This window comes from Dipodomys ordii, unplaced genomic scaffold, assembly GCF_000151885.1.
Source record: "Dipodomys ordii isolate 6190 unplaced genomic scaffold, Dord_2.0 Scaffold102, whole genome shotgun sequence".
Taxonomy (NCBI): Eukaryota; Metazoa; Chordata; class Mammalia; order Rodentia; family Heteromyidae; genus Dipodomys; species Dipodomys ordii.
In genome coordinates this window covers 3643472-3661796 of record NW_012267318.1, presented here as the reverse complement: position 1 = coordinate 3661796, position 18325 = coordinate 3643472, and the positions used below count along the sequence as shown (strand labels likewise).

The 18325-nt window shown below is 37.4% G+C and overlaps 1 protein-coding gene across 1 annotated transcript in view; it reads left to right on the top strand.

Moving 5' to 3' along the window:
* The window catches only part of Katnal1 (katanin p60 subunit A-like 1), a 75684-nt gene extending 59977 nt beyond the window's left edge, over positions 1-15707 (top strand). Inside the window, exons 10-11 of the mRNA XM_013027278.1 lie at positions 12112-12238; positions 13975-15707. Coding sequence (XP_012882732.1) covers positions 12112-12238; positions 13975-14173 — 326 coding nt within the window. The 3' untranslated portion in view covers positions 14174-15707. The remainder of the gene's footprint in view (positions 1-12111; positions 12239-13974) is intronic.
* Positions 15708-18325: the final 2618 nt, after the last annotated feature.

Below are 18325 nucleotides of genomic sequence, written 5' to 3'. Positions count from 1 at the left end.
ATTTGTATACATATATATGTATATATATTTATACACATCACATTTTATTGATCCATTTGTCTACTGAGGGGCATCTGGGTTGGTTCCATATCTTAGCTATGGTGAATAATGCTGCGATAAACATAGTTGTGCTGGTAGCTTTGGATGGCCTTGTTTATGATCATTTGGGTAAATGCCCAAAAGTGGGATTGCTGGGTCATAGGGGAGCTCTATGTGGAGTCTTTTGAGGACCTCCATACTGCTTTCCAAAGTGGTTGAACAAGTTTACACTCCCACCAACAATGCAGTAAGGTTCCCTTCTGTCCACATCCTCTCTAGCATCTATTGTTATTAGAGTTCTTAATTATAGCCATCTCAATGTTGGGTGGTGGCATCTCAATGTTGTTTTGATTTGCATTTCTTTTATGGCTAGAGAGGTTGAGCATTTCTTCATGTGTCTGTTGGCCATTCTTATTTCCTCTTCAGAGAAGTCTCTCTTTAAGTCTTTAGCCCATTTATTAATCACGTGGTTGTTTCTTTGAGGATTTGTTGTTGGGGGGTTTAAGTTTTTGAGTTCTAAGTATATTTTAGATACAAGGCCCTTGGTTCTGGCACAAGCACAGACCTGTGGACCAATGGAATAGAACTGAAGACCCAGAAATGAACCCACAGACCTGTAACCACCTAATCTTCGATAAGGGAGCTAAAAAAAAATAGAATGGAAGGAAGATAGCCTCTTCAGTAAATAGTGCTGGCAAAATTGGTTAAACACCTGTAGAAAACTAAAGCTAGATTCTTTTATATCACCCTGCACCAGAATAAACTCCAAATGGATCAAAGACTCTAAGTAAAAGCAGAACCCTGAAAACATTACAGGAAGGACTAAGAGAAGCTCTAGGGTTCCTTGGCACAGGCTGAAATTTTCTTAATGAAGACCCAGAAACACAACAAATCAAAGAAGGGTTGGACAAATGGGATTGCATGAAACTGCAGAGCTTCTGCATGGCAAAGGACATAGCTAGCAAGATCAATAGAAAGTCCATGGATTGGGAGAAGATCTTCACTAGCCATGATTTTGAATTTCATCCATGTTGTTTGTTCTTTTTTTGTGGTACTGGGTTTTGAACTCAGGGCCTTATCTCACTTAAACAACACTTGGAACCATTCCTCTAACACTTGGGTCACCTGTTTCTGTTGGCTATTTTTAAGTCTCTTGATTTATGAGTTACATATATCTGCTTACTAATGTATTACTGATCTTTAGTGCATGCTCTAGATTGTAGGGAGTCTGGGCTATGTTGTTTTCCTTGAAAGATGTCTGGCAGGTACTCTTATTACATCACAGAACTATGAATACTGTTGTATGGTTCTTCTATGCCTGAAGCAGTTGCCTCTTAATGTCCTATGTGACTTTATAGTTGCTTACTTTAGAAGGATGCCAGGTATCTTTTGAACCTCAAAGATATCTAACATTATTACTTAGTAAAATTTTAGCCCACAGATTCTGTCTTCAGTTGGTTTTCTCAGCCCTTACTCTTTTATCAGTTCATTTTAATAAGCTCATTTTTTTCTTTTTCTTTTTCTTTTTTTTTCTAGACCTAGGGCTTGAACTCAGTGTCTGTGTGCTGTCCATGAATATTTTTGCTTAAGGATAGTGCTCTGTTACTTGAGCCACAACTATACTTTTGGGTTGTTAATTGGAGATTAGAGTCCCTAGGGACTACCCTGACTGGGCTAATTTCAAACTGTGATTCTCACATCTCAGTTTCCTGAATAGCTGGGATTATAGATGTGAGCTACCAGTTCCTGGTTAATAATGTCATTTTTTAAAGCTTATTTTTCTTAAAATTGTGCTCAACTTCACAGATTAAACTCATAGATTCAGCTAATTTAAATGAGGAGATTTAGAAATCTACAGCCCTAAATACTGTAATATTCCAGCCTTTTTAAACTGTTCCACATCCTAGAACTCCTTAGTGCCTGATTCTCTATTAACACATCACATGATGTGAAATCAAGTAATTTGCTCTATTCCTGCTTTTATTAGTTTCTTCCCACTTTCCCCATTTTTTCTTCTTACTTGCTTTCTAAGCAAACTATACACATGGTATTTGAGAGCGCCGAATCCTAACCACTAGACCACCGGGGAGCCTATGGTATTTGAAATGACCTTTAGCTTCATTGATTACAGTGATTACAAATACTAATACCAGTGGAGGGAAAATAAAGATTTTACTACTTAAACTATTACATCATTTGATCATTTGTACTTTAAATTTTAAGGAGAAAAAAATGTAGTTAGGAAAATGTTGATGGCAGTGAAGCTCCAAGGTCACTAAATTGTATCTCTTTTTGCAGGTCATAGCAGCTACCTTGTTGTCCTAAGGAAATCAGGACTCTTCAGTTTCTCCATTTAGTAGTATTTTGATTTTGGACTAATCTGAACAATTAAGACATTACAGAGTCTTTTAGAAGGACTAGATTCCTTTTATAGTACAGTATGGGTCCTTTCATTTTTTAAAATTCTGTTTATGTTCTTAGCTATGTGTACTGTGCCTCTGTGTTTATCAGTATTCCCTTTACTTTCCTACTTTTCTTTTTTTTCCCTCATTCTGGAACACACAGACATCCTTCTACTTTCATGTCATTATTTATGGTTCTTGTATCTCCTGGATTTCACCCCTGCCTCTCTGTTTCCCTGTCACCTCCACCCCTCTTTTATGGAAGTTGTATTAACCTTTCAGAGCCTACTTCAATGCATACCTACACATGTAGCCTTTTATGCTGGCTGGTCTCTTAGTGTGGAGTCTCCTCAGTTCCCTGCACACTGGTGCTTTCCCAGATGTTTCTCCATAGAGGGATTTTGGACTTTTTCTCAGTCTCTTCATAGCCTATTTTTGGATATACTGATGGGTAGTGAACACTTAGTTGAATGCTGAATGTGGTTCAGGCTTCATGTGCATGTACTCCTTTCACCCTAATGATACTCAAATAAGGTGGGTTCTAGTCTTGTCTTTATTTTACAGATGAAGAAGCTGGGCAGTTAGAGTTTAGACATCCTGCCCAGGGCAGCAGGAGAGGCCTCCGAGCAGACAGTTCTCCTGGTGTGCTTGCTGTACCCCTGCAGTGAGCTGCCTGCTGTGCTCAAAAGAAGTTGAGATTATAACAAGTGGGCTGTGGTGCTTCTCATCTTACTTGTTTGAATTTAGAATGTGTGTTAATCTTAATATATAGCATTGGACATTATTTATATTTTCATAATGTTATTAAATATGTTTTAATACATTTTTAATATATATTTTTATTGTAGAGATACTGTACAGAGGTGTTACAGTTACATGAGTAAGTTAATGGATACGTTTCCTATTGAGCATTGTACCTCTTCCATTTTCAGCATAGTGTCTTGTATATCTCATTGTTACAATTGGTCAGCCTCTGAATTCTTGTTTCAGCATTTTGTTATTTCCCTCCCCCTCCCCAAATTAGAAAAATGTATATACAAGATGCAGGGTACTGGAGTCAAATACAGTGAAAACAGGGGTTAACTATGGGGGAAGAACATATAAAACAAACAAAAGAAATCACATAGTACATTATAAGTACTTTAAAAACAACAGCAACAAAGAAAAAACCTTTTGTGTCCCTATCTTAGGGTCCATTTTGCTTAGCACCATCCTATATGGTCATATGTGTATAGCTTTTGACCTTTTCTATTTGTTTGGTAAGATTATCCTAGGCGTGTACTAATTATTGCAAATAAGGAAAACCATGGACCTGTGTTTCTTTGGGCCTGGCTTACTTCACTTAGTATAATTTTTTTCCAAGTCTTTCCATTTCCTAACAAATGGGGCAGTGTCATTCTTTCTGATGGAAGCATAGAATTCCATTGTATATATCTCTCTATATCTATATCCATATCTATATATCTATCTATCTATATATATATATATATATCACATTTTCTTGATCCACTCATCTACTGAGGGGCATCTGGGTTTGTTCCATATCTTAGCCTCTTCAGTAAATGGTGCTGGCGAAAACTAAAGTTAGATCCTTACAAATCACCCTGTACCAGAATCAACTCCAAATGGATCAAAGACCTCGAAATCAAAGTAGACACCCTGAAGACATTACAGGAAGTAATAGGGGAATCTCTAGGGCTTCTTGGCACAGGCCCAGATTTTCTTAATAGAGACCCAGAAACACAATAAATCAAAGAAAGGTTGGACAAATGGTATTGCATGAAACTGCAGAGCTTCTGCATGGCAAAGGACATAGCAAGATCAATAGAAAGTCCACAGATTGGGAGATGTTTACTAGTCATACAAAGACAAGGGCCTCATATCTAAAATATACTTAGAACTCAAAAAGTTAACCCCTCCTGGGCTGGGAAGGTGGCTCAGTGGTAGAGTGCTTGCCTTGCATTCAGGAGGCCCTGGGTTTGGTTCTTCAGCACCACATAAGCAAAAAGAAAAAAGCCGGAAGTGGCGCTGTGGCTCAAGTGGTAGAGCACTAGCTGAAGAGCTGAGGGACAGCGCCCAGGCCCAGAGTTCAGGCCCCATGACCGGACCCCAAAAAAAAAAAATTAACCCCTCCAACAACAAATCCTCAAAGAAACAAATACCTGATTAATAAGTGGGCTAAAGATTTAAAGAGAGACTTCTCTGAAGAGGAAATAGGATGGCCAATAGACACATGAAGAAATGCTCAATTTCTCTAGACATAAAAGAAATGCAAATCAAAACAACACTGAGATTCCACTTCACCCCAGTTAGAATGGTTAGAATCAAGAAATCTAATAACAATAGATGCTAAAAGGGATGTGGACAGAAGGGAACCTTACTGCATTGTTGGTGGGAGTGTAAACTTGTTCAACCACTTTGGAAAGCAGTATGGAGGTTCCTCAAAAGACTCCACATAGAGCTCCCCTATGACCCAGCAATCCCACTTTTGGGCATTTACCCAAATGATCACAAACAAGGCCATATTAAAGCTACCAGTGCAACTATGTTTATCTCAGCATTATTCTCCATAGCTAAGATATGTTTAATACATTTTTATAGAGCAGATAAATCTTACTTAGAATATTCTAGCAAATCATTGACATGGCTAACATTGAAAGCTAGTTCCCCTGGAAATTTTGTGAACTTGAAATGTAAAGTTAAAAATGTGTTGTTTGAGAAGTAGATTTTGTCTTGCTGAGACAAAAATATATTGTTTAGAATTCTCAATTCTCATACATTGATTCATGATAGTAAATGGATGGATGGATGGATGGATGGATGGATGGATGGATGGATGGATGGATGGATGGATGGACGGACGGACGGATGGACAGATGGCTCGACAGATTGATAGATGCTAGTTGTTCCTAGATAGATAGGTAGGTAAACAGACAGACAGACAGATGCTAGTTTTCCCAGAGTCCTGGTTCCTAGGGAAGGTAGGTGTTGCTAATCACATGAACCACCAAGTCTTCACTTAGGAATGGGTTCATGTTTCAGGGTCATTTGAAATCACTATCTGAAAACATTATTTCTGTGGAAGAATAAATAGTAGTTAGGCTGAGCCATAGAGAAACATTTAGCTTACAAATTCAAATACAGTAGTACTGTAAAATTAGGATTAAGAGGATTGTGTGATGTAGTTCACCCATATTCCTTGCTGTGTGGAGCACTGGGGTCAAGTGCTTATGTGGACATCCAGTATAGCACCCTGTATGGGATGAATGTGGGAGCTTCTACCCTTCCCTCCTTTTTCCCAGTCTCCTTTCCAGCCACCTGCTTAAGAAGGTTCTTTCACTCCAAACCACTCATTTTCCAGGTGCGCCAGTGAGCTGCATCATGTTCCTATAGGTGTGATCCAACATGGTGGCCTAGATTAAGGAAATCTAGAGACAAAGATTTTTTAGTTGTGTTCTTTCTTTTTTTCTGTCAAGCCTCTGGAATGTTTATTTACTTCTTTTTCTGCTTTGGTTGCTGTTGACTCTTACTTGGCAGTGTGTATATGTACACATGAAAATATAATGTAAGTGCAGAACATTTATTAAAATGCTCGGCAAATCCAATAATTGGCAAAGCAAATGACCAGTGTAACTAAGTTAGGGTAAGACACGGATTCCCTCAGAACTCAGCAGCTCTCTGAGTGTTCCTGCCTCAGCCCTGCTTTCTTCCTGCCTGCATGTCACCATCATTCTTGTTATTGAAATAATCAATTGCCTTTCCATATAATTTTGTCACCTAATAATGCATCTCCAAACAGTTTTAACTTCTTTTCCATTTTACTAAATGAAATCACCTAATTGTGCCTTTTGTATCTTGCTTCTTTGTTTAACATATTTTAAAGATTCATCCATGTTACTGCATATAGATATAGTTCATTTTTGTTTCCTTGTGGTATTCTATTTTTTTCTAGAACTGCCATAATTAATACCAAAGACTAGGTAGCGTATGCAACTGATGTTAAGTTACTCACAGTTCTGGAGCCTCAAAAGTCCGAGGACATTCCCAAATCCAAATCCTAAAGCTCATCCCAGGATAAACCAATGTGTAAGAGACAAGTTTGTAGATAAAGGCATTATTAAGTGGTCAAAGAATGGAGAAGAGAGAGCTTCTCCTCTTCAAGGACTTGAGGGCTTATAGATACAGGGAAAAAAGGAAATGAATATTTATGTTGTCTATCCTAGAATAAACAGAGATCTTACAGGAACTTGCATCCCCTCTTGTTTATTCCTTTTATAATCTGATGTTTCTGGTCATGGAATCTGGTAGGTGTTTTTGGTCTTGAAGGGAGAATAGAGACTAGACAAGTGAAGGTCAAGTCAACCCTATATTATAGCTTTGGATGAAACATTTCTCAAATAATCCACATTTCTATATGCAGAGCTGAGTCGCTCATGGCCCGAAGATTAAGACGGCAGAGGATACAGACACAATATGAAGACAGAGATACTAAGCCTTATTATTATCCAGTTACCCATCAGACATCTGCAAGGCCAAGTTAAGAGTTAATATTTTCAGCGAATTTGCTCTTCAAATCTTTGAAAGCTATCATAGGCCACTGTTACTGTACTCCATGTAGTAGAGGTGCTTCCTATAGCAAAGTTAGTGGGAAAGTGATAGATTGTGATAGACAGTGATAGATTGTCAGTTGTACTCCACAATTAGTGATCTTAAAAGTTTCCAAGGGCTGAGATGGTGGCTCAGTGGTAGAGTGCTTGCCTTATATGCATAAGGCCCTAGGTTCGATTCCTCAGCACCACATAAATAGAAAAAGCCAGAAGTGGAGCTGTGGTTCAAGTGGTAGAATGCTAGCCTTAAGCTGAAGAGTTGAGGGACAGCACCCAAGCCCAGAGTTGAGGCCCCATGACTGCCCCCCCCAAAAAAAGTTACCCAAGAACAAGCAAAGCTAAGTATTTACTTAGACTTTCCTTGGTAACAAAGGTGTCATTGCAGCCGGGCGCTGTTGGCTCACGCCTGTAATCCTAGCTACTCAGGAGGCTGAGATCTGAGGATCTCGGTTCAAAGCCAGCCCGGGCAGGAGAGACTGTGAGACTCCTATCTCCAATAAACCACCAGAAAACCGGAAGTGGCGCTGTAGCTCAAGTGGTAGAGTGCTCGCTTTGAGCTGAAGAGCTGAGGGGCAGCGCCCAGGCCCAGAGTTCAAGCCCCATGACCGACAAAAAAAAAAAAAAGGTGTCTTTGGCCAGACGTCAGTGGCTGGTGGCTCATGCCTTTAATCCTAGCTACTCAAGAGGCTGAGATCTGAGGATCACAGTTCAAAGCCAGCCTGGGCAGGAAAGTCTGTGAGACTCTTTATCTCCAATAAAACACTCAAAAACTGGAAGTGGAGCTGTGGCTCAAGTGGTAGAGTGATAGCCTTGAGCTGAAGAGCACAGGGACAGCACCCAAGCCTAAAGTTCAAGCCCCATGACCAACCAAAAAAACAAAACAAAAAACCCCCCCAAAAAAACCAAAGGTGTCTTTGGAGTTGCTTTCATTTTGAGACTTTGGTTTGCTTGCTAGATGTTATCTTCCTCCTGTGTCTCCTGTGGTGCCTTCTAAGTGTATCTGCATCCTAATCTCTTCTTTTTTGTTTTTTATTGTAAAAATAGTGTACAGAGGGGTTACAGTTACATGAGTAAGGTAATGAGTACATTTCTTATCCAGCATTGTTACCTCCTCCTTTGTTTTTCCCTACCATCCCTTCCCTCCCCACCTCTCCAACTCCCCCCCCTCCAAGTTCTGAAGTTCGTTTTCTACATAGTGTCTTGTACATCTCATTGTTACAATGGGTCGACTTGTATCCTTGTTTCAGCATTTTGTTATTTCCCTTCCCCTCCCCAAATTAGAAAAATGTATATACAAGATACAGGGCACTGACATCAAATACAGTGACAACGGGTTATACTGTGGGGGAAGAACATAAAAAAAAAATCACATAGTGCATTTTAGATACATTAAAACAATAGCAAAAAAGAAAAAACAAGTTGTGTCCCTATCTTGGGGTTCATTTCACTTAACATCTCTTCTTGAAAGGATGCCAGGCATGTAGGCTTAGGGCCGGCCTCCTCCTTTGAAGGTCCTATCTTCAAATACAGTCACCCTTTGAGACACTGGGAGTTAGAACAGTATGTAAGAAATTTAAAGGAAACGGTTCAACCCATAACATCCATTTGTGATTGTACCACAGTTTCTCCATCGTGTATTTTCTGAATGTTTTGATTCTTTCCTACAGTAGATATTATGAACTATGCGAATGTGAACATCCTGTACATGTGTAATGATAAAAAAAAATTCCTGGTTTCTTTAGGCAAGAATGTTTTTTAGGAGTAATTGGTAGGTAACTTTGTGTTTAAAAAATATTTCATATATTAATGCATCACTATGTTTTCCAAAATGGTTTTTCCAGAATAAACTCCTTCCAGCAGTATTTGAGAGTGTCTGTTATTTTATATTTTTCTGATATTTGCTTGGTACCAGATTTTGTAATTTATTCCAATAAACTGGTAGGCACCATTATTGCATTGTGGTTTACATTGTATTTCATTTTTTAGTAAAGAATTTGAGCCTGTCATGGTGGTTCAGGCCTATAATTCTTGTTATTTGAAAAGTCGAGATAGGAGATCACTGTCTGACACCAACCCAGACCAAAAATTTATGAGACTCCATCTCATCAATGGCTGGGTGTGAAAGCATATGCCTGCCCATCCCATCTTGGGAGGAAGCACTATGGCTAGACACAGTGGAACACCCCTGTCACCTCTGCTACACAGGAAAGCAAAACTTGGATCATAGTCATCCAGGCTAGTCCAGATAGGAAGTGAGGCCCTATTTTTTTTTAAATAACTCACATTATTTTTAAAAGAAATATACCCTTTACCCGACTTAAGTAACTGTAACACCTCTGGACATCACCTTTATAATAACAATAATTTTTTAATGAAAAAAAATGGTGTAGATAGAAAGAGCTGGCATCATGATGGTTCATGTGATAAAATGCCTACCTAGCAAGCACAAAGCCCTGAGTTCAAAGAATCTGAACAATTTTCTCTTTGTGTATTAGCTATTTGAGTTGTGGTATCTGTTTATCTTTTGCCTATGCTTCTCTTGGATAGTTTAACCTTTTCTTCTTGATTTGAAAGAGCTTTTTAAAATAACGGATATAAATTCATTGTTGCTTATCTATATTATAAATGTCTCCTTATACTCTCTAGTTTGTCTGTTTTCACTATATATGCTTTTTCTGAAGGTGGTTCTATTTAGTAGAGACTTAACAGGTATCTTTTTCTGAATAGGAGTTCCTAATTTAAATACATTCAGTGACTGTGTGTAATGTGAGGTAGAGCCAGTTTCTTTCCCTGTGGATAGTCAGTTGTTCTAGCTTCATTATTTGAAAAGGCATCCCTGACCACCTGTGATAGTCGTGTCTGTAATTTACACTTCCATTTGCTTCTATTCTGTTATTGATCTGTTTGTCATTCTCCATGAAGTGCAATCCTGATGGGAATCTTGTTGCTTTGCAATAAGTCTAATAAACTGATAGAGTGGTTCCTTGTTCCTCGTTATTGCTCTTCCAGAGTGTTTTGGTTCTTTCTATTTCCATAAACATTTTAGTTTTGCCCATCAGGCTTTACAACAGACTTCCTAGACTCTTTCTTGGGATTCCTTGGCTCTGTAAGGTCAGTTGGAGAAGAGTTATGTCAGTTAGAAAAACACAACAAAAGCAAACAGGGAGCTATTTTAGATGAAAGCAGCTGAATGGGACACCACAACTAAAGGCAATATATGATGGTTTGTAAAGGTTAGGAAAGCAAATAGTGAAATTTTTTTAGGATGGCATATGTATACATGACATTGTTGCTAGGAAGAGTGTAATGATATGACAGCTAGTGCTTAAGTCAAAAAGGGGAAGAGAAGAGAAGCAGGCTGGGAAAGTGATAAGGTTGAAATAACCATTCATGAATCAGTTAATGATTTTTGTATGGATTTAAAATTTAGCAAAGTTAAGTTTTGGAAAACATTGTGTCTCAAGGAATTGTAGAGAACCAGATAATTAGTTATATGCTATCTTAGAGTGCTGCATTAAGCAGACCTGCCATTTTGAAAGCAATAGTGAAGTATCAGATATTAATTGGTTAATTAAGAAAAGACAGTAGTGGTCTAGCACAGTCATCTCAGCCTTGGGGAGGCTAGGATTGGGAAGATCACAGTTCTAGGTTAGCCCATTCAGAGACCAGTGTGTTGGGAAGCATAAATAGGAGTGTCATGTTTCAGACTGACCTGAGTAAAAGTGAGATGCTATCTCAAAAATAACTTGAAAATAAAAAGATCTTGAGTTCAAACCCCCTAAAAATTTTTTTTGGAGCCTTTAGATATATAGCTCTGTGGTAAAGCACCTTCTATTATTCCTAGCACTACAAAGGCAAAAAATCAAAACATACTGGATTAGTGAATGTTTATGGACTGGCTCTTCAAGTGAAAATTTTATTTTACATTTGTGTACTTATATAGATGGGGTTTGAAGTCAGGGTCTTGTGCTTGCTAGGCAGACTCTCTATACTTTACCACACCCTGCCCTTTAATTAACTGGTCAAGTAAGCTGTCATGTTTTTTTTCTGGAGCTGTTCTCAGACTGTCATTTGCCTGCTGATGGCCTCTCACATAGCTGGGGCCACAGGCATGAAACACTATGTCCAGTTTGTTAATTGAAATTGGGTCTCACTCTTTGCCAAACTGGCCTCAAATGGTGATCTTGCTCTGTACCTTCTGAGTAGCTGGGATTGTAGGTGTGAGCTGTCATGCCTGGCTTCAGTTTTGTTTGCTTGCTTATTTGCTTGCTTGTTTTTTAAGCTAGAGTGGTATAGCATAGGCTGGCCTCAAAGTTGTGATACTCCTGCCCTTATAAGTTCTGATATTATAGGTACTGGCTTAAAAAAATTAAATGAGTGGTAGAGTGTTTGCCTTGCATGTATAAGGCCCTGAGTTCAATTCCTCAGCACCATATAAGCAGAAAAAAAGCTGGAAGTGGCACTGTGGCTCAAGTGGTAGAGCGCTAGTCTTGAGCTAAAGAGCTAAGGGACCATGCCCAGGCCGAGAGTTCAGACCCCATGACCGACCCTCCCCCCTCAAAAAAATTAATAAGCATTTTGTGCCAGTCGTTGATTTCTAGGGATATTTTAAAGCAACTCTTGAGAGTTCTTCTTTCATAGCACATTGTGAGTAGTCATTTATAGGAGCTCTACTAAGTCTAGTTCTATAAAACTAAGCTCTGTGTGTATGTATGTGTGTGTGTGTGTATACACGTGGGTACATGTGTGCATGCTACTGTGGCTAGAACTTGGGCCTTATGCTTGCTAGGCAGGTGCTCTACCACTAAGCTACATCCAGCCTAGGAGCAGCATTTCTGGTGCTTGAATACACTAATGTTTATATCTTCCTCAGTGTATGAGGATGATTGCAAAGGTGCATGTGGACTTCAGTGATTCTGTGAGTTCTGCCATTAATTGATAAACTTCCAGTTATTGACTCTTCTTTGCATGATTCTTCTTCTCCTATATATTAATACAACATTTCTCAGCAAAAGCAATTTGTAAAGTAACATGCCTAATTGTAATAAAACTTCTTCTAATAGCAAAAGGAAGAGCTGAACTTCTGAAGATCAATCTTCGTGAGGTCGAATTGGATCCTGATATTCAACTGGAAGATATAGCAGAGAAGATTGAAGGCTATTCTGGAGCGGACATAACTAATGTCTGCAGGTAATTTTTAGTGACCCGTGATCTTGGCATTATCTGTAGATTTTGCAGGGCACTGATAATTAGGCAGAGTAGTTCACCCTTAAGCCAGAAAGCAGCTACCCAATTCTTTTTTTTAATTTTTAATTTTTTTTATTGTGAAAATACCGTACAGAGGGGTTACAATTACACGGGCAAGGTATTGAAGTACATTTCTTATCAAGCATTGTTGCCTCCTTTGTTTTTTCCCTACCATCCCTTCCCATCTCCCACTCACACCACCAAGCCCCCCCTACACTCCCGGCCAAAGTTGTAAAGTTCGTTTTTCGACATAACGACTTGTACATCTCATTGTTGCAATGGGTCCACCTGTATCCCTATTTAAACAATTTGTTTTTCCCCTTCCCCTCCACAAATTATACCAACATCAAATACAGTGAAAGCATGGGTTATACCGTGGGGGAGGGACATACAAAGCAACAAAGAAATCATCTTATAAATATGTTAGAAACAATCGCAAGAAAGAAAAAACATCTCATTTGTGAAATGTTTTTCATTTTCTGTATAACTTTTTACTGATCATGGCTAGATAAATAATTACATAACATTATTTGAAATAAGGTCCTGCTGTGTCATCCAGGCTGGCCTGAAACTCATAGTTCTGCCTCAGTCTTCCAAGTACAGCAGTTATAGGTGCACAACTCACATATTGCCCTCACATATGTATTTATTTCTTATTTCTCAGAAACAGTTGTGTTTGATTTGATAATAATAACTGAATAATCTGTGGTTAATTTAACTTCAGATTTGTGCCGAGGTACAGCAGTATAAAGACTATCATTTAATTTTATTTGGTCTTATTTGATCACATGCACACGAAGGTAATTGATCAGCTTAATCTAGGAAAGAAACACATATAGACACCTTTTAAGATTCCCATTGCAGTTTAGTGACATTGTAAGTTTAGATAATTCACATAATTCAATAAAGAGGATTTTTAAATTTTATTTTCCTAACTAAAATTGATCCCAGCAGTCTTTCTTTAAAGCCTTAGAATGCTTTACTCATTTCTTCTGAAAGTTTTTTGTTATATGTGCATCTAAGGTTAGTGACACTCAGTAAGCTCACAAAAGTTTATACTATTACTATAGTAAAACATCTGCAAATTTAAGGTTTTGATTGGTTTGTCCTTCTTAGTAGTTTTTGTGGGAACATGAATCTTCTATTTCTTTAAAGCCTTCATACTTATTTATAATTGTTACACTAGCACTGTAAATTAGACCAGGAGAAGCCTGAGTTTATTCCTTTAGTTGTCACAAATACTCCCTGTAGGAAGTTCCATGTCTGCTCTGTGGATATATCCCTGTTACAGAGAAAGGAGTTCCTGGGTTTTCCTCTTACATGAGGCTATAGAGACATCCTGGTATTTGATTTAAGTTATCTTAGTGTTAGTAATTTATTCATTTCCAAGTATGCAATTCAGTATTTCAAAACTTGACTTCAGTTTCTAAACTACTTGGTTATTTTGAGGTACAGGTATAGAAGATTCAGTACTATCCAAGTTCAACTTAAGATTGTTATGGTTCATTAATGGTTTAAGTCCCTCTTTTAACCTTTGCTGAAACCTCAGGGATGTCTCTGAAATGGAAATTTTTCTCATCTAAAATAATTTTTTGAATGTTTTCTCATAACTTTGTGACATCAAAAGTGCTGGAAATACTTGTCACGGTTGCTGTTGACTGCTTTTGGTATGTTCCCAGGGATGCTTCTTTAATGGCAATGAGGCGGCGCATCAATGGCTTAAGTCCAGAGGAGATCCGGGCGCTTTCTAAGGAGGAACTCCAGATGCCTGTTACCAAAGGAGACTTTGAGTTGGCTCTAAAGAAAATCGCTAAGTCTGTCTCTGCTGCAGACTTGGAGAAGTATGAAAAGTGGATGGTTGAATTTGGATCTGCTTGAGTTTTTGTCATCTCTTCCATTTCTGGTATTTTTGTTCATAAAATATGGAAAAATTCCTGAATTTTTTTAAAAAACAGGTTTGCAATTTTCATTGGAGAGATTTTCACTTAGGGGCCAAAAAGAAAGTACAACTACAAAGATACTAAACGTAGTTGAGAAATATGAAGAGCTTAAATAGAAAGCCTGGTCTCCTCTCTTCCCTGGCTTTGTGCTGATATTTTGTGTCCTCACGTGCTAATATTATACACCCACAGCAGTGTATCGGGGATGCCAAGGAAAATAGCAACTCCTATTCCAGGAACTTGTTTACAGAAGATTTATAATGATCTCCTTTTCTCACTTGCATTGGTTTATTTTTGTTTTGTTTTTCAGTTTTTCTTGCTCTGTAAACATGAGGGATGTACACAACACACATATACACACTCTGGCTTCTAGCAGCAATACTTAGTTTGTATCAAATTCATGAATTGTCAATAAGAAGGAGAAGGACAAGGAAACAGGGAATTTTCCAATTAAACCTGTAGTATACACCTCTGACCTACTGGTAGAGTCTAACAGAGGCTCTCATGTGTTACTCTTCCCTCCCCCTAGTCTTTCCATTAGGTATTTGGTACTGCTACACTGAGAAATACCCCATGCTTGTAGTTTGTTCAGCACTTTGCAGGTTGTTTCTCTGGTCTCTAGTGAATTTTGCTGGTGCTTATATTTTCACACTGGAAAGGTGAGAAGCATATTATATTAGAGGCGCTTCTTCATTCTAGACTTCGAAGGTTGTTTTAACTTTTCAGATTATTTGTACTTTTCTTTCGGTATGTTCAAGGACACATAACTATTATCTTTTCTCAGCTTCAACTTTTCTATTTGATTTTTGTTGAATTTGATTTTTGTATTTAGGAGAAACACTCTGGCATTCTAAACAGGCCCAGAGTCTATGGGTGATGCAAAACAAACAAAATCTTTATGATTTTCCAGGCAAGTCAACATCATACATAATGAAGGATGTTTGCTTGAAAAATTTTAAAATCTTTTTTGTAAGTTAAAAACATGTACCAACAGCAGGACTAAGATAGAAATGTGACATACTCATTCAACTCAGCAGGAATTTCATAATAAAAAGGATCAGGCAAAGGTAGATGGCTATCACAGCAGAGCATTCTGCTGATGGTGCTTTTTAGTTAATGACATTTATTCTTTTTTAGGTTATCAGACAAACTGTGCTATAGTGGTCAAACTTTTAAAAATCTATATTTGGTGATCTTGTGAATTCTCTATTTGGGATAGCACCCAGTGATTGAAACTGCTATGTGGGTTTAGTAGTGCACATGTGTATATATACATGTGTACATGCATACAACATATATTTAACAGACACCAAAAAACTCAGTCTCTTAAGACATTTAATTTTTTTCCTAGTAAGAGCTATAAATACTTTTTTTCCAGATAATGTATTAGCTTATTTAAATATATAATATATTACATATTATATATATAGAACTTCGCTATGTATCTAATGAATATAAATTGTCCTTTTAACTCTGAGATATAGGTAACTCTGAGATATAAAACTTCAAATCATAAGACATTGCAATTTTATTGTAATTAGGTTAATTCATCTAAAAGTTGAAATGATTATGTTTCTTCTTATTATCTATTTATTTAGGTTGATATGAGGGGGGGTCTCACTATGTTGCCCAGGCCAGTCTTGAATTCCCGGGCTCAAGTGATATTTCTGCCTCAGTCTCCTGAGTAGTTAGGGCCATAGATATGTGCCATCATGCCTAGCAGCTTCATTAATGGACTTTTCTAAATGGAGAAATAAGTCTGATAGGCTGAGGCAGGAGGATCATGAATTTAAGGCCAACCTGGACAAAATAGTGAACTCCTGTCCCATAAAAAATAAAGAAATGAACCACTAAAATTATCTTGCAAACTATTACTGCCCAATAGTATATCTATTTTTTCTCCTAAATTCTTAGGAACAATCATTAAAATGTCAATGTTGTGATTATTAAGCCACAAATGGGACTCTGTACCATTTTCATTGGTATATAGACATCTTTTGGGTTTTATTATATTTATCTTTGCATGCACTGGACTTTTTTCCTAAATTTTTCATGGCTAATGACATTGTGTGATTTTTTTTTTTTGCTAGTCCTGGGGCTTGAACTCAGGGCCTGGGCACTCCCTGAGCTGCTTTTTCTCAAGGGTAGTACTCTACTACTTGAGCCATAGTGCCACTTCAAGCTTTTTCTGCTTGTATGGCACTGAGGAATCAAACCCAGGGCTTCATGCAAGTGAGGCAAGCACTACCACTAAGCCACATTCCAGGCCCTCATTGTGGTTCATTATTTCAAGTTAAGCAGTATTTGAGACTTACATTCATGGAAGCTTATCTTTACTGATGTGTTTTTATTTCTTTCCTTTCTCACTTTGCTCTATCTGTGGATGATAAAGGTTTTGCATTTTAAACCCTTTAAAGCATCTTGAAGAGGTCCCTTCAGGTTCACGCCAACCTTTAATGAACACTGGGTGTGTATGTATGCATGTGTTTGGATGTGTATGTATATGTGTGTATTCATAGTCTATCACTTAAAACTGTGTTTCCTTACTCAGAAGGAAATAGAATTGTTTTGTTTTGTTTCTCTGTTACAATAGCAGATACTTTATTGAAACAACTATTTTATTCCTTTAATTCCTCTGAAAACATGAGTATTTGGTTGTCTAGCACAGTGATAAACCAGCTCTTTATAGGAGGCTGTCAATAGCAGTTCAGTCATTGCATAATGACTGAATGTACTTGATGGATAAAATGTACAGGCTTTGACACCTGTCCCTCCAAATACCAAGACACATGCTATGGGCTAGGACTTCATTTCAGTTCCCAGGATGGTGATTCTGCTGATGTGGTATTTGGCCCTAAATATCTCAAAAAAGGGGGATGCTGAAATCATTACTCAAAAAGTAAATAGGCAGGTATCTAGAAAATCTAATATGAATAGGCCATATAGCCATATAGATATATCAGAGAAAATCTGTATGCAGGTCTAATTTATAGTATCCTTGTCACTCTTTCACATTGTTGTCTGTAGCTTTAACTCTGTTAGACATTGAGAAGATTATTTGTTTCAACTTGAAGGCTTTACACAGTCTACTTTCACTTGATTTTCTTCCTTGGGAGTAAGTTTCTGTATATGCTGCTGAATGTGTAAGTGATCCTAAAACATTAACCAGTTGACAAACATCATTATTGAGGTCTCACTCCATTCTTCCTGTATTTAAAGAGGTAACTCCTGTTATATGAGTAGCCTTGACACCTTCAGTATTGTGTTACTGTCTTTCTTTAGTAGTACATGTCCTTTTCCTTTCAGCTTACTAAAAATAGATGACTTCAGAATATAGAATGTATGTTAGCACTTTCACAAAAAAGTCACTTATATGAGGAAAAAATCATGATTTTAAAAATCTGTTCTGTTTTGATTGCATAATATTTTGTACATACCATTTCATTTGTGATGCGCATAATATTTATGTGACTCTAAGAATCTGTCAGAATAGCAAAACATAGGAAAAAGTCGGAGGACCTGTTAGTGGGGGATAGCTATTGAACCTCAGATAGTTCACTTTCATCTTCACTAATTATTTTTACAGGAAGCTAAAAACTGTTGTAATTACTTAAGTTTACTTATTTATACTTTAAAATTAGACTTTTCATACTAATTTATTTATTTTTGGAAATTTGTTTTTAATATTGTTTCTTAATATGGAAACTGTGTGAGTATTTAAAAAATTAAATCTGTACCATCATAGATGTGTTTACACATTCACTTCATTAATAATAATTCTTATTTTTTATTAGTTTTTTTTTGGGGGGGGTGCTCTGGACAATATTAGATTTGACGGTATTTCTAAAGTTCAGGTGAATTGTTAATAAAACCAGGAAAAATATTAAAGTAATATTATAAAATTATTTGTTTTATTTTTCTCATTTCTTGAGAAAATAAAAATAAAACATGGCAATTGCTTTGTCACTAGCAGTGTGTAGGACTGGCACATTTGGTCCCACAGATAGGGAATTTGTGTTGAGAAGGTTCTCTCATGTAATCAGGCCTTCATTGGATTTATATTTAAAACCATAAAATGCACTTTTACGTT